Genomic DNA, 27605 nt, shown 5'->3' with positions numbered 1-27605 from the left:
ACCCCATGACATTTATTACATGCACTTATCGCTATGGGATCAGACATTACTGTACCAATATTGCTCAAATATTTTATTGCTGCAATAAAAAAGGAGCCCACCTAGTAAACCATTCATACACAAAGCCTTCCAATTTTTTGGTTTGGGAAAAATGTCTCCAAAATTTCAAAGACTGAAGTTACAGCATAAGAAGCTCTTACTGCTACTGCATTTTTTAAGGTCTGAGAAGCCTCAATGCAGTTTTTTAAATGGAGAGTGAAATGTTAGTGTGGCATTATAGTGAAAACATACTTGGGAAGCTGCAAAGTGCATCAACATCTAAGCTCTGAAAAGTTTTTCAAAACTAATGAGGAATGCAAAAACACTTGAGAACAAGTGGACTAAGCTTAAGTGTTAGAAATAATTATAAATAGTCCTCACTATTAGCAATTTATAAAAAAATACAGTTCAAATTAGATACAGTAGTCCTATTCTTTAGTCAATATTTTATTGTTTATTCACCAGACAAATTCTGTTATTTATTCAGTTTAAGTCTGGAACAACTCCAACAGAGCTCTATATTTAGATCAGGGTAAAGGAGAGTAGATTTGGCTATTATCATAGTGTAATTTGTATGTGTTTATAATATTTTGAAGTAAAAATATAAAATGTATTAGAATTTACAAGAGACCTGCTCTGTGTTTACAGGACTTCAGAATAACTATAATGTCGGATCCAACATATACCAATGTACTCTTCAAAAGTGTCAGAAGGATGCTATTTAAAAATCACACATAAAATACTGGCATTTATTTGCTATTTGATTAACTAAGTTTTTCACTGTTTTGCTCAGTGAATTTTAAACATTAACACCCAGTGAAGTAAGCATCAATAGATTAATTCTAACATAGCTGAAAAAAGAATTGGCAAAACCTTTTAGTCAATTCTGAAAATAACCACAGCATTTAGAAACCTAGAGGAAAAATTACATACCAAGAAAGTCTTAAAAGCTATTTTAGAAAATCAAGCAGCGAACACTTAGGCAGAGTTTAACTAACAGCCAACCTCTTTACAATAAGTAAGAAGAGAAAATACCTATTCAACCTGTTGGCGTGTGTGCGCGCGCGTGCAAAGCAGAGCTGCTATGGCAACAATGAAGCCACAGTGGGTAATAGGAACAGATACTATATTTTTGGAAAAAATGTTTCACACTAGAGATTAATGTCTACGGGCACCGAGAAAATTGGCACATTGGAATGAAAATAGGCTGAAGGGCAGGAAACAAATAGCTGATAGCTGCTAATGGAATTGTTTCCATTTAGAAAATGCTTACTAGAAAAGTACTTAAAGGAAACACAGTTTGAAACTTAGCATGATAATTTTGTGGGGGGCGCGGGGGGGGGGGGGGAGTAGGTGGCATATTGAAATAACATTTCTAAGTTATCACTACACTGGATATCATGTGAACAAAGAAGAAGGCAGCCAAGCACAGGCTGTACTATCACCACTAATATTTGGGTGTAGGGGAATCAGCAAACAAAGATGGCAAACATCCATCAAAAAAATAAAAAGGAAGAGGCAACTATATAGCATGTTCTTCTGAACAGACACTGCAGAACATACTGAGAGGGAAAGGGTTTAACAGCTGTAAAATCTTGGTAGTCTTCAGATAAACTTGCAGGTTCCGCTCAAGGGAACAGGAAAATGTGGTACTGGGTTGGAACAGAATATAATTTTAGGTAGATTGTATCGTTATTAAGAGTTCCATGGTTAAAAGCAATAGAGCTCACTGAGATTAGAGTGATTAATTAATGTAGATCCACCACACTATGAGCAGAATATAATTTCTTTCATGGGAATAAAACAAAAGTGACAGATATTATTTAAATTGGTGTAGAGCCCAGATTGTGCTATGTGCTTTTCAAATATAGAAGATGACAAAATCCCTGCTTCCAGTAAGAACAGATGAGGACAAAAGGTGTGACTAAGGGGTACAACATATAAGCAAAGCAATCAGGATGATGATAGGTCACACATTACTGGTACATTTTAATCTTTTTTTTTAAATTGAGAACACACTATTCCCTTCCCCATTCCCTCCACACAACTCAGCCCTCATCTTCCTCCCACACCAACTCTCAGCTTGTGTCCCTACACCCTCCCCCTCCCAACAGATGAAGAGTTTACTCGTACAATAAATAAATGAAAGAGAAATGGATGAATTAATCAGCTTGTTTCTTCGTGTTGCAGAATAAGTGAGCCTTCATGTACCTGAATAAGAGAATCATGGCTTTGTGGCTCTGCTCAAGGAGGTCATTCCATCATGGGGGAGGGGAGGGATAGCTCAGTGGTTTGAGCATTGGCCTGCTAAACCCAGGGTTGTGAGTTCAATCCTTGAGGGGGCCATTTAGGGATCAGGGGCAAAAATGTGTCTGGGGATTGGTCTTATTTTGAGCAGGGGGTTGGACGAGATGACCTCCTGAGGTCCCTTCCAACCCTGATATTAACATTTAACTGGTTACATTTTTTAAATAACTATTTGCTCACATATCTCCACATTTGATACTTATTGAATGAGCAAAACTGACATGGGTATTCACTGTATTATAATAAGGAATATAGGGATCTAAAAGTTTTATGTTATAATTTGGGCCACTATTTCTGTTGTGTATATAACATGGAGTGCTGGAAGGAGCTCAGGAAGTTAGCCAGAGATGCTGCAGTTCCTACTACTGGTCTCCAGGGATTGCTATTGTGTTCAGCAGACTACTTACAGTTCTGGGGCAGGGTTGGGGGGTGCACAAGGGAGAGAACCAGGGAGTTAAGACAGGCTGAACAGCAGCTCTGCCCTTCACGATGCTTTGCTAAGGGTATCCATAAAGACAGAAATCCCAGGGAACTGGAGAAAGAGGCAAAATCCTATGGGTGCAACTGCTTTTCCACTTCCCCTGCCAGAACTAGCAGGGCATAAAAGGCAGCCTCTCCCCTGCAAAGGGCTGCTGGCACTTGCCAGAAGGCGCAGTTGGGATCTGCCAGGATGGGAAAGGGAAGCAGAAAAGAAATCCAAGGGCTGGAGTCTGTTGGGGGATATAGAACAGAGTGAGGCGTGGAATGTCATTTCATCAAGGGAAAGAAGGGACAGGGCTACTCCCCCAAGGCCCATTTTTGAGTATGTCTTTGTGTGTTTCTTTTCATGTTTTATTTTCATCCTAAACAGTCACACACACAAAGGAGGTAGAAAAAAGCCAGAACTTCCCCATCTCCCCCAAAAAGTGGAATTTTAAAAGTTTAAATGTTGGCAATAATGAGAATATTTAATATTAAATGTATTTGGGGCCTGAAATTACGATACATGACTTTTTTCTACCTATTTACATAGATACATATTCTGATCTCTAGCATTAAAACACAGAAGCCAAACATAGAAGAGATCTATTATTTTACCCATCTCTTTGCCAAGGGAGGATTTAGTTTCTACAATATTTCGTATCTCTTTAGTTCTGAATACACGTATCTTAAAATTTTGTGCCAACTTACCTCTCTTTACTATAAACACAATAAATACATTTAAAAGGTATATTTTTAAGACTATGTATTGTAAGTATAAAATGCACATTCCTAATATATCAATATATTTTGTAGTGGTCATTACTGAAAAATAGGTTATGAAGGCTATTATAAACACATACATACCACAGGCTGTTTGGTTATGTCCACCAAGTCCTTAATGTTGTAATACTGGTGTTTTTCAAAGGCAGAAAAAAGCATGTCCAACACTTGCTGCTTATCAGCCCGAGCTCGTTTTCCATCTTCTTTTTTCTTTTTTTCATACTCAATCTATTAATTAAAATATCTTTTTAAAAAAAAGATGTACATGCAACACATTCTCTGGGTATTTCTCTGAACAGAGTACTACAATATTTAATAAGAATAAAACATTTTGCAGCTACATCCCGCTTTTCCTCTCCAAAAAATCAACATGTGGAATGATCAATCAATCCTTAGTACCTCTATAACACAGATAAATAATAACCCCACTTCACAAATAAAGGAACAGACAGAGAGAGATTAAGTGACTTGTCCAAAGCTAGAGAGAGTTCACATCCCAGTGTCAGAACAGAGATATGAATTCAAAAGTTCGCAGTGTACATCTCTTGACACAGTCAACTTAATTTTCATTCTCTGATGCATTTTGGTGATTTATTACACTATAAATTATTCTGAAAGCCTATGTTTCTTAAATTTGAGAAATCTTCAAAATAGCAGCAAGTCTGCAACATTTGCAAACTGCACCAGTCAATAAAGTGGGTTATAAAATACCATCTTGATTGCCAAGACCTACAACAGAACAGCTGGATTCCACAGAAATTATAGAATGTGGACAAAAATCCAGGCAGTCTACTTTTTTGTTTTTGTTTTAGTTTTAAACAGTACACTGAGACATTTGTATCCAAAGCACTCCACTGAAAATCCAACAGGCAATGAGCTAGGACCTCCTGCAAATACTGAAGAGATATTATGGCTTTCCAACATTTTATAATCCTCTTAAACTACATGGTGAATTTAATTTCATTCTGTCTAGTACTACCATAGCACTGTCCCACACAAATAGATTTTTGCGTCAGAAGAAAGCAAGCACGATAACATTAGACACAGTCCAGCTACAAACTCATCTGCAAAAAAATTATAGGTATCTTCAAATTAGGTAATGACAGAACCAAGGGTGGATCCTTTAACTATAAAGCAAACAGAATTAGGGACCCATTCGTTTGATGGAAACTTGTTACGTAGATAAAGAACGTGGAGTTATAGAAGTTTTGTTGTAACAAGTTTACTCCTTTAACCTGTGGCTTGGGTATCATGAGCAGAGTATTTGGAGTTAGTGCTTCCCCTTCCCTCCGAATTTTGGAAGCAGCTTCCCCACCAATGCAATCAACCAGCTCTGTGCTGCACAGATTTCTGTGGTGATACAGGAACCAAAATGGAACTGAATAAGATTTGCAGGTTACACTTGTACCATAGAGAAACACTATTGTACCTTTATCTTTAAAAATCAGTTTAATTTACTATGGGACTACAAATAATATAAAGCTCCTGTTGGAAATTGCTGTCTCTCAGCTTGGTTTTCTGCCAGAATCCTTCCCTTTGGCTCTTTCATGCTCAAGTACAGGAATCCATTGTACTGTGGGACTCTTTAAAAACAGCCTTGAATAAAAACCTCTTCTATTGAAATCTAACATGTCTTTCTGGCCATACTTTCTGCAGAAGATTAGTTTAATATGCTTATACACTTAGAAATTCAGGAAGTGGGCTCAAGGATGAGTGAGTATTGGTCCCTCTGGCAACAAGAATCTTCTTCATTAATTCAAAACAAAAGAAAACCATTGAATGAACAGTTTTGCTTAGGACAAGGTCAGTCTTTAGGTAGATGGTCTCTTACTTACATAAACACTAGTGATCAGTGACACTAGAGCTGAAAAATGTGTTAGTCATTGGTCACTTTTGCCTTTTACCTTATTTACTGCAATGTAAATAAAAATGCAGCTGACTGACCCTTCCCTGTCCATTGTGGGGAAAAAAGGCCATTAATCACCTCTCAAAGCTGCTGTAAAAGTTTACCAGGCCAGTCATTAATATTGGTATTACTGTAGTGCCCAGAGGGACCTCCTGTCAATAACTTGTAATTATTTCCTAGCATATAGCTGATAAATAGACTGTTAGGCAAGAACGGGAAAATGAATGGGTCTTCTTTTATAAGAGAGTGATAACTTTGTGTTGAGAGACTCAAGGACTGGCACTGTCCTCTATTGGGAGAGGGGGTTTTCCAGCAAAAGTAGCCACAGCAGAATCAACTTTGTGAAAGGCAGCTCATTTCTTGCTTTCTCAAACAGCACCTTGCTAATCTTGGAGGAATCAACTAGGAGGCTGAAATGAAAATTGGTATCATCAATTAACTTCTGACAGCAGGATGCAGTGGGATAGCAACACTAAATTATAACTCTACATGTATGAAAAGCACCTCTAGCTCTTTGGAGGGATGCAATTCACTGATGTTCCATCATAAGATAGGAAAGTCCTTCAAGAGCAAAATGCTTCAACTGATAAGGAACTGTCTCTTGAAGGGAGTCCTCAGGGAAGTCAGGTCCATGTGGCATTTGGCAAATGGGGACAAATGCAGAGTAGTAGTAGAGGCCCAGGCCATTTGCCTATAAATATATCTGAAGTGAGTTTTTACATGATACACAGTGGCGTAGCCAGGGTTGCAGCCGAGGAGGAGCGGCGGTGAAAAAAGGCGCCAGTCCTTTGGTGGCATTTCGGTGGCCCTGCGCATGTGTCGAAATGCCGCCGAAAGATAGAGCAGTGCATGCACAGGGCTGCCCCGCTTCCCCATCCAGAGCGCTGTCCAGGCCAGCCCGCGGCCCTATTCTGCCGGCTGGCCGGAGTGCCACTTTTGGGGAATGTGGGGTCAGGGGAAGCGGCCGCTTCCCCTGAACCCCGCTAGCTACGCTACTGATGATACACCCATAATATATAAGATATCATAAGAAGAGACACAGGGACTGGGAACAACATAAATTTAACAGGTGGATCCAAAGAGGTTTTAAGTGTAAGCACTTTCTGAACCTAAAGCTTGGCAGGAGCAGGGGAGGGATTATCTGGTCATGCTATGGCTCCCGCAAAGGCCTCTGATATTAGAAAGGCCAGGTCCAGTAGGAAGGAGAAAGGAAGAGGATCGCTCCAATTGTAAAAAGAGGATAGCTCCTTTAAGATCCTGGGATCCTACATAATAGAAATAAGAGACAGACTTGTTGAAAGTCTCTGGGTAAGGATAAAAGGGGTAAAAAACAAGGGTGAGGTCATGGTAGGGGGTCTACTACAGACCACCTAACTGGGAAGAAGAGGTGGATGAGGCTTTTTTTAAACATCTAACAAAATCATCCAAAGCACAGGACTTGGTGGTGATGAGGGACTTCAACTACCCAGACATTTGTTGGGAAAATAAAACAGCAGGGCACAGATTATCCAACACATTCTTGGGATGTATTGGAGACAATTTTTTATTTCAGAAAGTTGAGAAAGCTACTGGGGGGAGTCTGTTCTAGATTAGATTTAAACAAATAGGGACGAACTGGTTGAGAATTTGAAAGCGGCAGGCAACTTGGGTGAAAGTGATCATGAAATGGTAGAGTTCATGATTCTAAGGAATGGTAGGAGGGAGAACAGCACAATAAAGACAATGGATTTCAAGAAGGCAGACTTTAGCAAACTCCAGGACTTGGTAAATAAAATCCCATGGGAAGCAAGTGGAAGGGGGAAAAACAATTGAAGACAGTTGGCAGTTTTTCAAAGAGACATTATTAAGGGCACAAGAGCACACTATCCCACTGCACAGGAAAGATAGGAAGTCTGGCAAGAGACCACTCTGGCTGAACCAGGAGATCTTCAATGATCTAAAACTCAAAAAGGAGTCCTACAAAAAGTGGAAACTTGGTCAAATTACAAAGGATGAATATAAACAAACACCACAAGTATGTAGGAACAAAATTAGAAAGTCCAAGGCACAAAATGAGATCAACTAGCTAGGGACATAAAGGGTAACAAGAAAACATTTTACAAATACATTAGAAGCAAGAGGAAGACCAAGGACAGAGTAGGCCCGTTACTCAATGAGGGGAAAGACAATAACAGAAAATGTGGAAATGGCAAAGGTGCTTAATGACTTTTTTTTTTGGTTTTCACCAAGAAAGTTGGTGGCGATTGGACGTCTAACATAGTGAATACAAGTGAAAATGAGGTAGGATCAGAATCTAAAATAGGGAAAGAACAAGTCAAAAATTACTTAGACAAGTTAGATGTCTTAAAATCACCAGGGCCTGATGAAATGCATCCTGGAATACTCAAGGAGCTGACTGAGGTGATATCTGAGCCATTAGCAATCATCTTTGAAAAGTTTTGGAAGACTGGAGACATTCCAGAAGACTGGAAAAGGGCAAATATAGTGCCCATCTATAAAAAGGGAAATAAGGACAACACGGGGAATTACAGACCTGTCAGCTTAACTTCTGCATCTGGAAAGATAATGGAGCAAATAATTAAGCAATCAATTTGCAAATACCTAGAAGATAATAAGGTGATAAATAACAGTCAGCATGGATTTGTCAAGAACAAAATGTGTCAAACCAACCTGAGAGCTTTCTTTGACAGGGTAACAAGTCTTGTGGATGGGGGGAAGCGGTAGATGTGATATATCTTGACTTTAGTAAGGCTTTTGATACTGTCTCGCATGACCTTCTCATAAACAAACTAGGGAAATACAACTTAGATGGAGCTACCATAAGGTGGGTGCATAACTGGTTGGAAAATCATTCCCAGAGAGTAGTTATCAGTGGTTCACAGTCATGCTGGAAGGGCATAACAAGTGGGGTCCTGCAGTGATCTGGGTCCGGTTCTATTCAATATCTTCATCAATGATTTAGATCAGGGATCGGCAACCTTTGGCACGTGGCCCACCAGGGTAAGCACCCTGGCTGGCCAGGCCGATTTGTTTACCTGCCGCGCCCACAGGTTCGGCCGATCACGGCTCCCACTGGCCCCGGTTTGCTGTCCTAGGCCAATGGGGGCTGCGGGATGTGCTGGCTGCCACTTCCCGCCGCCCCCATTGGCCTGAGGTGGCGAACCACGGCCAGTGGGAGCCGCGATCGGCCGAACCTACAGACGCGGCAGGTAAACAAATCGGCCTGGCCAGCCAGGGTGCTTACCCTGGTGGGCCACGTGCCAAAGGCTGCCGATCCCTGATTTAGATAATGGCATAGAGAGTACACTTATAAAGTTTGCGGACGATACCAAGCTGGGAAGAGTTGCAAGTGCTTTGGAGGATAGCATTAAAATTGAAAATGATCTGGACGAACTGGAGAAATGGTCTGAAGTAAATAGGATGAAATTCAATACGGACAAATGCAAAGTACTCCACTTCGGAAGGAACAATCAGTTACACACGTACAAAATGGGAAATAACTGCTTAGGAAGGAGTACTACGGAAAGGGATCTGGGGGTCATAGTGGATCCACAAGCTAAGTATGAGTCAACAGTGTAACGCTGTTGCAAAAAAAGGAAACATCATTCTGGGATGTATTAGCAGGAGTACTGTAAGCAAGACATGAGAACTAATTCTTCCGCTCTACTCTGCGCTGATTAGGTCTCAACTAGAGTATTGTGTCCAGTTCTGGGTGCCATATTTCAGGAAAGATGTGGAGAAACTGGAAAAAGTCCAGAGAAGAGCAACAAAAATGATTGAAGGTCTAGAAAATATGATCTATGAGGTTTGTTTAGTCTGGAGAAGAGAAGACAGAGGGGACATGATAACAGTTTTCAAGTACATAAAAGGTTGTTACAAGGAGGAGGGAGAAAAATTGTTCTTCTTAACCTCTGAGGATAGGATAAGAAGCATTGAGCTTAAATTGCATAAAGGCAGGTTTAGGTTGGACATTAGGAAAATCTTCCTAACTGTCAGGGTTAAGCACTGGAATAAATCGCCTAGGGAGGTTGTGGAATCTCCATCATTGGGGATTTTTAACAGCAGGTTGGACAAAGACCTGTCAGGGATGGTCTAGATAATACTTAGTCCTGCCTTGCGTGCAGGGGACTGGACTAGACCTCTCAAGGTCCCTTCCAGTTCTATGATTCTATGATAATCTGATGTCTCTTCAGTGGCAAAAGTCCATTATCCTTTGCCTGCTCTTGAGTCTGGTGACTTCAATAACCCAAAAACATAATGTTGAGAATTTGGGCATGAAAAGTGGAGGGAGCCTATCACTGCAGGTTGCATGATTTTTCCAGAAGAGTACCACTGATTTGATTTCCTCTAATCCTTTTAGGAATTTTCTGTTCCTATCAATCACTCAGAACCAAACCAAACGACACCCTGTGGTGGAAGGTCAAACTAAAGTGAGAGAAAAAAACAGTCTAAGGGATTTTTTGAAGCAAAAATATGAGCTAAATCCTCCTGCTGTTCATTCTGCGGAAGACAGAACATAATTGGAAAAGCTAATGGCAATCTCAAGACAACCTATGAAGATGCTCAACAATTCTGCAGCATCCTTGTACCTGAACAAGTGAGATTTAGAGAAAACTTGTTTAGAGACTGATTATCTTCACTTGGAGAAATAACCAGTTAAAATTTAATGCAGTCAAGCAAAAATGCTTACTCTGTAAAATGGACACTTTCTAGACAGAGGAGGAAAGCAAGTGATCTTGCACCACATTATTATGAGGAGATCCTCAAAACAATCCCCACTGCTGTTAGCCTTTTATGGGACTATTTTATCAAAGGTTCTCAAATACTGCAATATCTAATTTTTTCCCCCAAGAAAATGTTATGGAACAGTATGCATTTTGTTTTTTAACTGAGCTGAAATACTACTAGTTTATTATCTGCTAACTGGCAATGGACAACATTTCTGTTTCTCTGCTATCTTGCAATTTTATAGGCTAATTAATTTCTTCCCATTGGGAGCTTTCATTTTGCATTTTCTTGATTATCTAAGCCACAGAGGAGTGCTCTCTATAAAAATGCAGCTTGAGTACTCTAGAATTCATAAGTCATTAATCATACAACAATTCACATACAAAAGTGATTATCACTCCTCACTTCTTAGCAAAGATTACATAGCTGAGCACTCTAGGGGTGAGGTCTTGTATTGTTAAAACTTCATTATTTTGTTGGAAACATTCAGTTATTTTCAATCGGTATCTCAGTCATGTTAATTAGCGATGCTCAAAATTAGCTTAAAACTTCAGCAACAGCTCCCACTGCAGTGTAGGAGCACCAAAAGCAGTGTGAATACTGCTATTTTCTTTTTTTAAATGGTATTGCTGTAGCATTCTCTCCACAGTTGTGAGGACTGACATGACAGTTTATATAAAGTTACAATGCCTCACTTTAACTTTATCCATCTTTTGTAACAAGATACGTCGTGCAAGAGAACCAAAACAGTTTGTGTGTGTAACTTGATATACATATACACTATATAAACTAAATTAATATTTTCTTAAATTTAAAAAGCTAAAATATTAAAATATATTTGGATATCATAGTGGTGTAGTTTTGGGATGGATTGGTAAGCACTGAAGTTGCTGTTTTATCCCCTGCAATTCTTTACACAAGATCAATTTTTCTTTGTTTACCTTCACAGTGTGTCGCTAGTCTTACTGGAAGGTTGCCAAGATACCCTATTTGAAGGCGTCATTAATACAGACACGTATTATATTTCTTTAGCAGATGGTTAATACAAAGACGATGAAAAAGACGTGATAGGTGAAAGTAAAAAGTTTTCTCCAAAAAAAAATTTGAAAGAAGCTTTAAAAAGGTTCTGTATTATTTTCAAAACTCCTTTTCTTAAAATAAAGAACTATTCTGTAGTCAGTGAAGCACCCCTACAATTATCATTTCAGCCTGCAAAGACACTACTCTAGTGAACAAATAAACGCAATTAATTTAACAATGAAATTCACAGTCCAACTCAAAATGGCTTTCTTGGTCTGCCCAGTATTCTGAAGTACAACCAAATGTGCATTTGCTGAAGAGATTTCACGCTGAGTGTTGAAGTAAGGTCTTGTCTACACCCTAAGCTTTTTCTGAAAATTGTTCTACTCTTTCAGCAACAGTAGGAGCATCAGTGTAAGACATGGTACTTGCAACTTCTGATGTTTCAATCATGTAGTCTAGCCATGTTGTGAACAGGGTTACATAGCATGGTGGTAAAAATCTATGAGATCAGCCTATACTTAGTACTCTCACTGTTAGCACAGTGGAGTTATACCAATACTATATCACAGGTGGGAGAGTTTCAGACATCCTCAATGTAAATGCAGCCAAAATGAATCAGGTTGAGTCAACCTGGAGGAGTTCTGTGGACATGCATAAGCAGAGAAACGGAAGTGGTAGGCTTTGTGCAGAGAGACTGGGAAGGTTATAGGGTCGGACTGGGTAAGCAAGGTCCATGCCAACAACGGACAGAAAAGAGGTCTCCACGGGAGACAGCAGCAACAAATAGGAGCAGTCACAGGGAAAGAGAGGCTAGTGACAGGCAGGGCTTGCAGCTGATTTGAAAGAGGAGAGAGAAGCTACTAAAGGAAAGGAACTGACAGGTGAGGGAAGAGAGTGGTAAACAGTGATGGATGCTGGAAATGGGGAGTGATGGCAGTACAAGGGGAAGCAACGGTCTTGACTGGAAGTTCTTCAGTATCTGAAGGCCAGGGGATGAATACGTATGTGGGACAGGTGTCTGGGACTGGTAATAATATGGATGAACACCCTTTAAAGAAAAAACACTGTTTCCTGCTAATGTTCTCTACATACAATTTAACTCCCTACCACTATATTTTGTATTGTAAAGTGCTGTTTTCCCACTTTTGTTTATAAGCGCTTGAAATTAATGTGGTCTGCTAGTCTGCAGAACCACCTAAATGGAGCACAAATCCCTAAAATATTGTCTGAAGCTTATATAAATAGTGAGTACTTCAGAAAATTTCTCAACAAGGAAGTGGTGATATTTATTAAACCAACATCAAGATGTTTACAGCTAGATGGTGATTAGCCCTGTATGGGTGCATATTTAGAGGGGAAAAGGGATAAGACATTTTCCCGAGGGGATAAGAGCGAATTGGGCTCTTGTTGCGGGAAGAGCATGCAGCACCTTTTGAAAGGATGTATCTAGGACCGCCACGGACCATGCTACAACATCAGAGACAATGCCTCTGAAATGCCCTTTCTATGTTTTTAATATAGTGCCCATCATCATAGTTTCTAAGGGCTGAACAAAATTAAGCCCCAAACCAAGAGCTTTTCATTCTGTTTCTATGAGGGAAACAAATGTCTCGGGACCCCATCACTGCAAGCAATAAGTTACATGCTACAATCTCACTCTTAGGGCTCAGGCCTCGCAAAATAATATTGATCTTAAAGTCAGTCAGATTTCAGGCTTGACTTATTGACCAATATTGCTGCAAAAGCATCTGACAAACAACACAAGTCTTACTGCTACCCTGTTTCCCCGAAAATAAGACAGTGTCTTATATTAATTTTTGCTCCCAAAGATGCGCTAGGTCTTATTTTCAGGGGATGTCTTATTTTTCAGAAATGAAAAATGCCTTATTATCGGTGGATGCCTTGTTATCGGGGAGGTCTTATTATCGGGGGGATGCCTTATATTACAACGAGAGGCAAAACTGTAAGTAGGCCTTATTTTCGGAGGATGTCTTATTTTCGGGGAAACAGGGTAACAAGGCCACGGTGAGCTCCATACACAGCAATATCTGCAAGATTCAATTTAAGACTTCAAGAGACTTGGGAAATTGAAAATAAATACTATATGACCATGATTTGATAATACGATCCTCCATATATTAGGTGTTTATCACTCTTGTTGTGGTACAAATGGTTGAAGATGATTAGGTAAAGTTAATTATTTTGCACTGCACATTAAAGTAATAACTTTTTAAAAAATTAACTCAGAGGTGTAGTCTTATTGACTGCATTATCACCTAACAGATATTATTCTGTTTATTTGCATTGTTAAAACAAACAAACTGAAAGTGATGTAGACACAGTTAGTGGAGCCTAGAGAGCTTTGTTAGCATATGATAAAAGACGGTAAAGCAACAGAAGTTTCATAGCCGTGAGAACATTGTTAGAACACTACAGGCATGCATTTATAAATATATAAGGAGAAATTCCCTTCCCCAAAGAACTAAAACTCTAAGTTACAATTACCAGTTACAACAACATTACAATTATAATATTCTAGTGAGAAGGCAGGATTTAATTTCATTTTGGGAAAGAAAGAATCTCTCCCCTTCCATTCTCATACTGATGGATGAGGGATGTCATTAAAAAAATATGAAGAAAAGAGATTGCAGATATCACTCCCCTGGTACACCTCCAGTTCTTCTTCTGACCCTTCCCTTTTGTACCTCCCATCATGGGGCAGGAGAGGGCGAAGAGGTGGAGTTATACTCACGTCCCACTTACTATGCACCTTCCCGTCAGTAGCTCCACCCCTTTCATTTGTCCTGTTCCTTTCATTTTTGCCCTTCCTGGGAGTCTCCCTCTTCCATGATAGATGATTGCCCTTCTTTCCACTTCCCACATTACTTCATATTTTTCCTTTTCTTTCCTGTCCCCTGGTAACTGCTGTCCTTATTAGAGCAGTATGGTATAACTGAGAATATGGGATGAGCTTAACAAAATAATTTCAGCCTGAAAAAGCCAGGAAAAATTTAATTGAGAGATCTTAAAAGATTGTGGAATGATCTTTAAAGAGAAATGGGAGAAGACTCACCATTTGGGACATCTAAATCTAGATTCAACGGACTGGAGAAGTCACTGTAGAAAACAGTCCTGCACTGGCATTTGGTGGGGAATGAAGGAGGGACGATATGATGCAAGTGATCTATTTTAATAGGCTTTTTCCATCAGAAGTTCTACAACTAACCATACTGGATACATACCGTATGTCTTCTGGATGTTTATATCAACATGACCAGCTGTACAAACTGCTAACAATGTTACAATTTGGGTACTCCCATATTACAACCACATTCTCATTAGGGGTACATCTACACAGCAACTAGACATGGGCAAGCCAAGTTGGGCTCATGGGGCTTGGGCTACAGTGCTGTTTCATTGCTGGGTAGATGTCTGGACTTGGGCTGGAGGTGGGAGGGCGGTGGGTAGGGGAGGCTGGGGAGGCTCTGCCTCCCCAAACAGCCAGGCATGGCCCCGCCCACACTGCAGCCCCAGGGCCCCACTTCCCAGGGTTGCACCAGTGCCGCGTGCTCTCCCTCCTGGCACGCTGGGGAGGCTGCAGCGGCGCTGCTGTGTGCTATCCCTCCTGGCGCTCCGAGGCTGGGGGAGGCTGCGGGCACTAGCCAGCATGGGACAGGGACCGGCAGCCATGGTGGGGAGGATCTGGGTTCCGAGGGCACGGAAGGGGCTGGACCTTGGGTGGAAGGGGCGGGAGTCTGGGGGCTAGCCGCCCCCAGCTAGTGGTTCACATGGCACCCATGCTCCAGCCCGGGCCCAGAAGTCTACATAGTAATGAAACAGCACCTCAGCCCAAGCCCCATGACCCCAAGTCAGCTGGCACGGGCCAGCCATGGGTTTCTCTTTGCCGTGTAGACGTACCCTAGGAGATCTAGTAACAGGCTGGGGGGACAACTGTGTTACAAGACTGTTAAAAGTTGTAGTATCAATGGCATCATGACTGTAGTCTATAACTAGACTAAAACTTTAGGGCTTGTCTACACACAAAAGTTATACCGCTTTAACTACAGTGGTATAGTCAAAGTAGTATAACCCCCTAATATGGTGTGATGTTCTCTGATTAAAATAGGACCATATAGATCATTGCTGCAACCACTGTTATATATTTGCAACAAATCTTGTACGAAATGTGGCATGTAAGATGTCTATGGAAAGGTTATGATTTGCTGAATATAATTATACTATTTGTATACATGTATCATTTTTGTATTTCAAGTTATGAGTACTGGCGCTATACCTGTATTTCAAATGTTTGCTTCTGGGATAACGCCCCAAGGTAGTTAGCCAGCGCATCTTGGAGGGACTATTCAAACTGAGTGGCCCATCAAAAGGACACTTAACTCACAATGGACCATGGGAGATGACCATCTAAACTGAATGGACTTTCCTGTGAACGTTCCATCTGAAGTATAGGTAATGGCTTCCTGCTATGACTAAGCGAAATCAGGCATGGACATGTGACTTACCCATGTGATTCCAAACTCCCATCTTTTACCTGTAATTTTCCATTAGCTGTGCTGAGGGCTTTGTTTGAAACAATTGGTTTCCTTCCACATGGCAGAAACTATAGAAGGCCTTGAAAAGCCCTCCACTTTGCCTCTTTCCTGGTCCAGCCTCTTTCATGCTCAAACCTCTGGACTATGCACTTATACTATTGGGAGCATTCTAACCAAGGGACTGAGGTCCTTCCAATGATTTGGAAGCAACCAGAGACTTAACAAGCCAGCAGTTTATTCCATTGCTGCTACAAGCCTGAACCAGAACTTTGCAATTATTGTATGTATTTGATTCCTTTAACCAATTTTAACTTTCACCTTTCTTTCTTCTTATAAATAAACCTTTAGATTTTAGATACTAAAGGATTGGCATCAGTGTGATTTTTGGGTAAGATCTGAGTTGTATATTGACCTGGGTGTGTGGCTGGTCCTTTGGGATCAGAAGAACCTTTTATTTGATGAGACTGGTTGTAAAGAACCACTCATCTTTAAATCCAGTATTTTGGGTGGTGATACAAGGACTGGAATATTTAAGGAAACCGTTTATCTGATTCCTTGTTAGCCAGTGTGGTGAGACAGAAGTTTACTGTTGTTGCTTATTTCAGTATTGGAAGAGGAATAAATTATACCAGGATAAGGCACATGAATGCTGGTATAACTGCATCTACACTAAAAAGTTTACCAGTATAACTATTTTGGTAAAAAGTAAGAGGGTCCTGTGGCACCTTTAAGACTAACAGAAGTATTGGGAGCATAAGTTTTCATGGGTAAGAACCTCACTTCTTCACTTTTTTACAGATTCAGACTAACACGGCTACCCCTCTGATATTTTGGTAAAAAGTCACATTCCTAACTGGAATACTGGTATGAAATCTGTGCGTAGATCAGTCCTTAGACTATAGCTACTACAAAAGCAGTGTGCTCTGAGAAAGGAATGATTCTTTTGTGACCTGTTAGAATAAGTTGTTTACACTATGGGGACTACAGTGGCATAGCTACAGCACCATAGCTATGCTGCACTAACCCTGTAGTGTAGACGCAGCCTATAGTGACAGAAGGGGATTTTCCATCATTGTAGGTAGTTCACCTCCCTGAGTGGCAGTAGATAGGTTGATAGACGTATTATTCCATTGACCTAGCTGCATCTATACCAGGGGTTAGGTTGGCATAGCTATGCCACAAAGGGAAGTGAGTTTTTCCTACCCAGAGAGATGTGGCTACATCAATCTAAATTTTAAGTGTAGACCAGGTCTTAAATTGGATTGTATTCTAAAATAATGGTTGTGTACCATAAATGTTGTCATTTGTTTTATGTAAATAAAATCTTAACCAGAAGTACAAAAGAGCAAATGACTCATACAGTGACTAATTCTCGGTGTAATTTGATTTTAACAATGTTCCTTGCATACATCTAAGTTGCTTATTATAGATGCATACATACAAATTACACAAAAAGGATCTTTTAAGAAGGAGGACATTATAGCTTCTATTCATACCAGATGACACTGACCTGCAATGTGGATGTAATATTATTAGAGTAATTGAAACAGAAAATATGTACTATGAAGGAATAATGATGCAAAGATTTACCAATTGTTTCCCGTCATTCAGGAAACTTGCTGCAAAGGCTTAGAAGTTAAAGATACTTCCTTAGCCTTTTACATCTGCAGAATACATTATTGTTATTATGCATGACCCAAAAGTGGAATGTACAATCTCATGGTATAGTGTCTCTACCCTTGTGGCCATGAAATTGAATTTCAGACATGACTAAAGATGAGAGGTAATAAAAACATCAGAAAGAGGTTGTGGAAGGAAAAACAGGAAGGAGAGTTCTGCTATGCCTCTGCCATACAACAAAGAGGAATTAGAATCAGCAGTTCTTAGCCACTGGATTGGCGCTGGACTCCAGAGAGAAGGAAGTTATCCAGGAAACAAAACATAGGCAGAATCGTTATACCATAGAAAAAAGGGATTTTCAAAGGTGAAGACTTTTGATATGAAAAAAGGCCACAGAAAGCTTGGACCTATAGGGGAGTCATTACATAGAGCAACTATATTCCTTAGAGACTTTAGAGATTAAGTTTAGCAGGGAAAAAGATTAAAGTAACTTACATTATACTGATGATTAGCCACAGGTTTATAATTGGTTGTTACAGCTTTGTCCAATTGCTGTGATAGTCTTACAGGTTTAGAAGATTCTTCTATCTGTAGCCTTCAATAGAGAAAGAGTATAATTATTAAAAACTTCACAATACACACACCACTACTGAATTTATTCTAAGAATCAACAAGCATGGACCAACTCTAATCAAAGGTGAATTGCAAAGAAAAGTAGTATTTGTACACTCTTCCCTCTTTCACTATTTATAATTATTAATTTTTTTCAATACAGCAAATATACCATAACACCGAAATTAATCATAAATCTTTTTCTTTTTTAAATCAGGTCTTGTCTATCCTATTTTTGCTCAAGAACCCCATGGACTATTAGGAAATCTTGGAAGTAAGCCATCATAAGATATTGAAAGTGGGGATGGTCAGATTTATTAACACACAATTTAACTCAAAAGCATGATAAACTCTTGAGAGAAAAAGTTTTCTTTCTTAAAGATTCAAATCCACACCTATAGTTCATTCAATGGAAGGCTGTGGAAAACACTCACTTCAGCTATGCAGTCCTCCAAGGAGCCTTCCACCAAAACTAGGAAAGAATAGACTTAGTGTCCCTAGTATTTTAAAGATAAATATAAAAACATGCAGAAGAGACTTTTCAGACCTTCATCTTGCATGATAAAGAAGCAATAAAGAGCACAATTTTTTTTGCAAGTCACTTGTAAAAGCATGAATGCAGGGATAAAGTTATCCAAGTTTGGAACAACGTATGTTCAGTCAACATGCAAGATATACAACAAAAGTGACCATAAAGCTCTCTCTTAGTCCAAAGTTACTGTACATTAATTTTTGAATATCTAGTCTAAGGTTCAGATTTACACAATTTTTGCTAATTCCATCACACTAAAAGGACAAAGGAATTGTTGTGCTAGGTCAGACCCAGCCCTCTGTCTCGTTCAGTATCATTGACACAAACAGCTGCTTCAAAGGAAGGTGCAAGAAACCCTGCACTAGAAAGTTATAGGATAACTTGCCCCCAGAGAAAGTTTAAATTAATGTCTGCTTGACGTCACCACTTAAATAAAATGAAACCTTCCAACCCGTGAAGTATTTTTCCCCTAAAGGCACACTTTACAGATACAAATATCAATTTTTAATCATACATGATCCAAGTATTGTATTAGAGTAAGAGAACAATGAAGTCTGTCTGGGACTGAAGAAAAAACATTGACACTAAGGCAACACAAAATACAACACCTGATAAACCACCAGATAATATAAAAAATTATGTGATTAAAAACATCAAAGTTCTCTCATCTCTTTAGTTCTTGTTCCTATCCAAGCACTTGTATCTTTTCAAACTATATTTTACATTTGAAAACCAATGGGTCAGATATACAAGATTAAATCCAACATAGACTTTTCCAGTTTACATTGACAATGGGAGAATCTCCTCTTTTTGTCTCTAATAGAAAAATAAATTATATTGACAGAAACAATCTGTTTATTTTAGAGAATTTCAGAAAAAAATAAGTTAAGAATCTACTATATACAGCAGCTGGAGGTTCAATAATCATCCTTCAAATTTAGAAGTCTCATTTTCTTCTAGAGATATATATTCCACTTCCTTTGGGATTTGTGAAAAGATGTTATTGTTTAATAGTTTCAGGGTGTCTTAAAAATACATCTGCCTTGTACTCTAAACCCGAGTAAAGTATGCCAACATTCCTAATTAAAGCCAACCCTGAACAAAATATAGTTTAAACACCTTCACTACATAAGCGTTAGACAATTTTTCTTCTAACTGTCTGAGAGTAGTTTCCCCCAGGGTTTAATTTAATTCTTGCCCATTGCCCCCAGCTCCAGTTCTTTCAAATGAAAGCAGCATTTTTCTATTTTAAAAGTTTCTTTTGTCTTCCGGTCTAATCAGTTACTGTTACCCGTTATTGATTTGGTTACCAGGGCACTCTCAAGTGAATAGACTGATTTTTGCAGAAGGGACGAGGAGGGTAAAACAGTGAAAGTAAATTTGTGTGTCTTCTCCCCAACCCCAATGGACATCATGACCCAAATTCTGCCCTGTTCTCAGTTTCATGTAACCCTTAAGTGAGTGAGGTTAAACACAGTGTAATTCAGAGCAGAATTTGGCCCACTGTGTTTACCTCTTTTCTTTACACCTCAGTCTTTCCCTCTCATTTGGCTATATAGGTCTTTGAGTCTTCCCCCTCCCTGATTTTTTCCCTTGCTTCACTTGTCTCCTCCAAGGCCCCTCTTTTAGGCAACGCTCCTAGAAAAGGAGGACAAGAGACAGTTCCTGACAAAACCTCTCAGTGCTGTTCCTTGTCTTTGCCAAAAGCGGTTTCTAGAGATAAAGTAGGCAAAGTGTGCTAGATTCGCATTTCTCAGGAAATCATAGAATCATAGAACTGGAAGGGACCTCGAGAAGTCATCAATTCCAGTCCCCTGCACTCAAGGCAGGACTATTATTTAGACCATCCCTGACAGATGTTGGTCCAACCTGCTCTTAAAAATCCCCTATGATGGAGATTCCACAACCTCCCTAGGCAATTTATTCCAGACCTTAACCACCCTCACAGTTAGGAAGTTTTTCCTAATGTCCAACCTAAACCTGCCTTGCTGCAATTTAAGCCCATTGCTTCTTGTCCTATCCTCAGAGGTTAAGAGCAACATTTTTTCTCCCTCCTCCTTGTTACAACCTTTTATGTACTTGAAAACGGTTATCATGTCTCCTCTCAGTCTTCTGTTCTCCAGACTAAACAAACCCAATTTTTTCATTCTTACCTCATGTTTCAGAGTAGCAGCCGTGTTAGTCTGTATCCGCAAGAAGAAGAACAGGTGTACTTGTGGCACCTTAGAGACTAACAAATTTATTAGAGCATCAGCTTTCGTGGACTACAGCCCACTTCTTTGAGAAGTGGGCTGTAGTCCACGAAAGCTGATGCTCTAATAAATTTGTTAGAAGTGGGCTGTAGTCCACGAAAGCTTATGCTCTAATAAATGTGTTAGTCTCTAAGGTGCCACAAGTACTCCTGTTATTCTTACCTCATGTTTTCTAGACCTTTAATTATTTTTCTTGCCCTTCTCTGGACTTTCTCCAGTTTGTCCAAAGCTTTCCTGAAATATGGTGCCCAGAACTTGACACAATACTCCAGTTGAGGCCTAATCAGCACGGAATAGAGCGGAAGAATTACTTCTCATGTTTTGCTTACAATACTCCTGCTAATCCATCCCAGAATGATGTATGCTTTTTTTGCAACAGTGTTACACTGTTGTCTCATATTTAGCTTGTGATCCACTCTGACCCCCAGATCCTTTTCCGCAGTACTCCTTCCTAGGCAGTCATTTCCCATTTTGTAAGTGTGCAACTGACTGTTCCTTCCTAAGTGGAGTACTTAGCATTTGTCCTTATTGAATTTCATCCTATTTACGTCAGACCATTTCTCCAGTTTGTCCATATCATTTTGAATTTTCATCCTATCCTCCAAAGCACTTGCAATCCCTCCCACCTTGGTATTATCCACAAACTTTATAAGTGTACTCTATGCCATTATCTAAATCATTGATGAAGATATTGAACAGAACTGGACCCAGAACCGATCCCTGCAGGACCCCACTCGTTATGCCCTTCCAGCACGACTGTGAACCACTGATAACTACTCTCTGGGAATGGTTTTCCAACCAGTTATGCACCCACCTTATGGTAGCTCCATCTAGGTTGTATTTCCCTAGTTTGTTTATGAGAAGGTCATGAGAGACAGTATCAAAAGCCTTACTAAAGTCAAGATATACCACATCTACCGCTTCCCCCCATCCACAAGGCTTGTTACCCTGTCAAAGAAAGCTCTCAGGTTGGTTTGACACGTTTTGTTCTTGACAAATCCATGCTGACTGTTATTTATCACCTTATTATCTTCTAAGTCTTTGCAAATTGATTGCTTAATTATTTGCTCCATTATCTTTCCAGGTACAGAAGTTAAGCTGACTGGTCTGTAATTCCTGGGTTGTCCTTATTTCCCTTTTTATAGATGGGCACTATATTTGCCCTTTTCCAGTCTTCTGGAATATCTCCAGTCTTCCACGACTTTTCAAAGATGATTGCTAATGGCTCAGATATCACCTCAGTCTGCTCTTTGAGTATTCCAGGATGCATTTCATCAGGCCCTGGTGATTTTAAGACATCTAACTTGTCTAAGTAATTTTTGACTTGTTCTTTCCCTATTTTAGACTCTGATCCTACCTCATTTTCACTGTGATCATACCTCATTCACTATGTTAGACGTCCAGTTGCCACCAACCTTCTTGGTGAAAACTGAAACAAATTAAGCACCTTTGCCATTTCCACATTTTCTGTTATTGTCTTTCCCCCTTCGTTGAGTAATGGGCCTACTCTGTGCTTTGTGACTGTAGCTTAGGCTTGAATTCAGATGCTCTGCCTTTAGGCCAGTAGAACAACCTCCTCAAGGCCATTTCAGTGTCTCTACTTTTCTCTCTCATTATTTTAAATTTCCCTCTTGTTCCCATCATCACTTCACATCACCACACAGCACCCCTGCAATAGTAGGGCACTGTGCCTGTGCTGCTGACCATAACACATCCCCAGTAGCACTGTACAATGTGTACTACGTGCAAATGCTGAGATATGGTCTCCTCTTTAGGATTGTCCACATGAGCAATTTAATAACACTTAGTAAATACTCATCTAATTCTTTAAGTTTCTAAAGCACTGTACTGATGTTAGATAATGATCATAGAAGATTAGGATTGGAAGAGATCTTAGAAGGTCACCTAGTCCAACCCCCTGCTCAAAGCAGGACCAAACCCAACTAAATCATCCCAGCCAGGGCTTTGTCAAGCTGGGCTTTAAAAACCTCTAAGGATGGAGATTCCACCGCCTCCCTAGGTAACCCCATTCCAGTGCTTCACCACCCTCCTAGTGAAATAGTTTTCCTAATATACAACCTTGACCTCCCCCACTGCAACTTGAGACCATTGCTCCTTGTTCTGTCATCTGCCACCACTGAGAACAGCCTAGATCTATCCTCTTCGGAATCCCCCTTCAGGTAGTTGAAGGCTGCTATCAAATCCCCCCTCACTCTTCTCTTCTGCAGACTAAATAAACCCAGTTCCCTCAGCCTCTCCTCATAAGCCATGTGCCCCATCCCCCTAATCATTTTTGTTGCCTTCTGCTGGACTCTCTCCAATTTGTCCACATCCTTTCTGTAGTCGTGGGTCCAAAACTGGACAATACTCCAGATGTGGCCTCACCAGTGCCAAATAGAGGAGAATAATCACTTCCCTCGATCTGCTGGCAATGCTCCTACTAATGCAGCCCAATATGCCATTAGCCTTCTTGGCAACAAGGGCACACCATTGACTCATATCCAGCTTCTTCTCCACTGTAATCCCCAGGTCCTTTTCTGCAGAACTGCCACTTAGCCAATCAGTCCCCAGCCTGTAGCAGTGGGATTCTTCCATCCTAAGTGCATGACTCTGCACTTGTCCTTGTTGAACCTCAGATTTCTTTTGGCCCAATCCTCTAATTTGTCTAGGTCACTCTGGGCCCTATCTCTCCCCCCAGCTTAGTGTCATCTGCCAATTTGCTGAGGGTGCAATTAATCCCATCATCCAGATCATTAATGAAGATGTTGAACAAAACCAGCCCCAGGATAGACCCCTGGGGCACTCCACTTGATACCGGCTGCCAACTAGACATCGAGCTGTTGATCACTACCTGATGATCTAGCCAGCTTTCTATCCACCTTATAGTCCATTCATCCAATCCATACTTTTTTAACTCCATCTCTGGAGATATTTAAGAGTAGGTTAGATAAATGTCTATCAGGGATGGTCTAGACAGTATTTGGTCCTGCCATGCGGGCAGGGGACTGGACTCAATGACCTCTCGAGGTCCCTTCCAGTCCTAGAATCTATGAATCTATGAAACTTGCTGGCAAGAATACTGTGGGAGACCGTATCAAAAGCTTTGCTAAAGTCAAGATATATCAGGTCCACTGCTTTCCCCATATCCACAGAGCCAGTTTTCTCAGCATAGAAAGCAATCAGGTTGGTCAGGCATGACTTGCCCTTGGTGAATCCATGTTGACTGTTCCTGATCACCTTCCTCTCCTTCAAGTTCTTCAAAATGGATTCCTTAAGGACCTGATCCATGCTTTTTCCAGGGATTGAGGTGAGGCTGTAGTTCCCCGGATTCTCCTTCTTCCCCTTTTTCAAGATGGGCACTATATTTGCCTTTTTCCAATCGTCCGAGTTTTCGAAGATAATGTCCAACGGCTCTTCATATCAGCAAACTCCCTCAGCACCCTCAGCTGCATTAGATCCAGACCCATGGACTTGCGCATGTCCAGCTTGTGCATGCCTAACAACAATGCAGGGAAGTTTCCCCATATGGAAACAGAGGCAAAGAAGTTAAATAACTTGCCCAGGACTGGATACTGAGTCTGTGGCAAAGTCAGGACTAGAACTCATGGGTTCCTTGCTGCTAACCCTGTGTTCAAGTCCACTAGATCACACTGCTATTGTGGTAATAGGCCAAATGTAAATCAATGCCTTTCCATGCTGCACATTCCTTTCTACCAACAATTCTCCATTCCAATACATTTATCAGGTAAATATATTTGTCCATAGCTATATTAAAATCAATCTGAATACCTCCACCTTCTTCTAGGGTTACTGGGAACTAAAGGCACTTAGCATTTTGCAGTATCAAGCCCTGCATGCTGATATGTGATTTCAATACTGAAATACTCACTATGGATTCTCAACACCTCCAGCTCCTGCACTGAGGAGAAAACAGCCATGGAATATTAAATCTTCTGCACAGATGAATATAACCTTCATAAAACAACACTACTTTCAAAATAAAACTGAAAGTATGGATTTGAACACCTCATAATACACTGGAAATAGCCTTACGGTTGTTATGCCAAAAATGTTGCTGCTTAATAAGTCAGAAATTTTGACCATAGCGAATGCAATCAAGAGATCCCCAAGCACAGTACCTGATATGGATTGGAGACCATTTAAGGCCAAAGAAGAGCACTTCCATGTTTCAGCATTTTAATTAAAATTACATTAAAATGCACAAACTTACTATCCATTTCAGTGCAGATTCTAAAAATTAACCTATTTTGCATACAAGCAAGATAGTAATTTCTTACATCTACATTTTTTAAAAAGAGTTGCCATGCAGTCTAGTATTTTTATGTTAACACTAGAGCAGTAGTATTTTCCAGAATACGTACGTTTGCTGCCTTCAAAGAGTGACAGGCCTTGTGGGATCTTTGTTTTGACTAAATATATGTCTGTAATTGTTACATTTTGAGTGCCACATTTCAATACTAAGCAAAAGAAAAGTAGTCATGAATGTAATGTGAAGCCCCCGCCCCTAACACAGAGTATTTGTAAGGAGAGGTTGAGAAAATTCTTGCCTTTATGGAGAATGAGAGAGAATTCTACCAAATAGAACTTGCAAGCCAAGTCAACCTGTTTGAGCAGATGTTGGCAAGCTTCACTTCCAAGATGTACCAGCTTTCATTGGCAGCAATTCTCCAGTTGAAATCATTTTATCTGGCACCCACCAAGGTCTAAGAAATATCAATGTGGTAGTTCAATGTTTCTTCTGCTCTCTATACTAAAGATTCTCTAAGTGTGATCCATGAACCACTGGTGGTCCACAGAAAGCTAGCTGATAACATAGGGGCTAACTTTTCTTCCTGTTTCCAGCTGCTGAACTGCAGTACAGAAAGCTAAAAATATATCAATTTCCAAAAATCACTCTTTAATGTAAGCAATTGCTGCACTTGCCACAAAGATGTTCTGCATCTGTAAGTGGGAGCAATGGTGAGCCATGAGATAATCTTTTCACTATGTGTCCACACTATGAAAATGATAGACAACCTGCTCCTTCCACCTCTTGCCCCATTGGACCATCCTTCCCATTTTTGTTTTCTTATGTCTTCACACTCTCCTGAAGAATTATGGCATCCAAACATCTCCAGATGTCTTGAATCACCGGGTGTCCAAGTTGGATAAAATTCACAATATTTTTCTCTGGTACTCTGATGCCAGCTGCTCTGTCACTTTGCTCAGAAGCCCCAGAATGTGCAATTACAAACAGCTGAGAAGCATGATAGGTACAAACACACTAATATTGTTCCAGTCGTTGACCGAGTTTTGCAGTGTGGCTGAACTAAACCATGTTTGTCTCATAATAGTGTAATAGTTCTATGGAATAATTTTACCCAGCATATTTATACACTCCAGTGCACTACTCCTGAGGGACTTCTGCATCAAAAAATTAAAAATTCTGCACCAAATTAAAAAATTCTGCACACAATATTTTAAAATTCTGCATATTTTATTTGTCTATTTAATTATTTTGGTAATTTATTTAAACTAGAATACAATGGATGGAGAATGGGAGTGGGGAGCATTGGAGAAAATCCCCAAATCCCCTTCCCTAATACTAATGTAGCTAGGTTTGACCCTTTATTTCTAGTTATTAGTCAAAAAATATATGCATCCATATGCTCAGTGTTACATCATAGGCAACTGAAGAGCAAGTGAGGGCTGGAGAATCAAACTCACAATTTGTATTGGCTACTGACCATCTCCAGAAAGGTCAGTAGCAAACAGTTCATGAAATAGATTTTGATAAGAAATTTTTCAGTCCAAAAATGTATACCACTTCTAATCATCATAAGCATTTATAAGGCCATATTGTCCTTTACACCACTCTGGCCATGTAAAGGTGCCTTAAAACTTTTATACCTGTTTTATACTCCTGGGGAATTCACAAAGAGAATGGGAACAATTCACTAAGTAGGCAGACTGCTACATTCTGCTCTGCCTGAAGGGACAGAGCTCGCCCCATGCCTACCTCCTCAGAAACACCCCAAAACCCTGTCCCTCCCTGCCGAGAATGCTGCAATAGTAAGCGAGAGGGAGAGTGTCTCTAGCTCTCACAGGCACAACTGTCCAGTCCCACCTCCCCCAGCAGCGATTTATGTTTCTACCAACTGTTTCAGGCGCCTGAACTGACCTGCCTGCACTGCTGGGGAGGGGCAAGTGCCCGCTCTTGCGGCTTCCCTTTGCTTCCCCGTCAGAAATAATTTTTCTACGGGGAAGCAAAGAAATCTGTGGGGGACATGAATTCTGTGCACACACAGTGACGCAGAATTCCCCCAGGAGCAACAGTGCATCCCATGCTTTCAACTACAAAATAAGGCAGATTTTGTCAGAAGCAAAATATAACCTTCCTATATTTATGAAATACAGTTGGAGGGTATAACCATCCTTGAAGCTAGCATTCCTATATTTCATTACTTTTGCTCATTTTGAAAAAATAAATAAAAACATTTCCACATTCAAGTAATTAGTCTTTTAAATGAGGTAACAGAAGTCTTGCATGTGGAACTATATTAGCCTTTTAGATTGAAGTTTCAACATGCTAAAGGGATAATTATTTTAAAATACATCTTTGTGAAAGTAAACTAAGAAACTAATACCAGCCTGAAAAAGACTATGAACAATGACACACAAAAGGTTTTATAAACATTTTTCTCAGAGAAGCTATTTTGAAACTTAACTGAAGTACTGATGGTAGGAATAAAAAGTCAACAAACAGTCAGAATCACTGGTGACAGTGAAGT

General features: G+C 40.1%; 1 protein-coding gene across 2 annotated transcripts in view; it reads right to left on the bottom strand.

Annotated features, from left to right (window-relative positions):
* GTF2F2 (general transcription factor IIF subunit 2) overlaps nucleotides 1-27605 on the bottom strand; it is a 132359-nt gene that overhangs the window by 12713 nt on the left and 92041 nt on the right. For both annotated transcript variants that reach the window (XM_054014326.1, XM_054014316.1), the window contains 2 exons: nucleotides 17914-18013; nucleotides 3673-3816 (listed from right to left, as the gene is read on the bottom strand). In XM_054014326.1, the coding sequence (XP_053870301.1) occupies nucleotides 3673-3816; nucleotides 17914-18013 (244 nt within the window). The remainder of the gene's footprint in view (nucleotides 1-3672; nucleotides 3817-17913; nucleotides 18014-27605) is intronic.

Source organism: Malaclemys terrapin, chromosome 1 (assembly GCF_027887155.1).
Source record: "Malaclemys terrapin pileata isolate rMalTer1 chromosome 1, rMalTer1.hap1, whole genome shotgun sequence".
Classification (NCBI taxonomy): Eukaryota; Metazoa; Chordata; order Testudines; family Emydidae; genus Malaclemys; species Malaclemys terrapin.
Note: the sequence above shows the minus strand (reverse complement) of the source record. Positions and strands in the feature narration are given on the sequence as shown.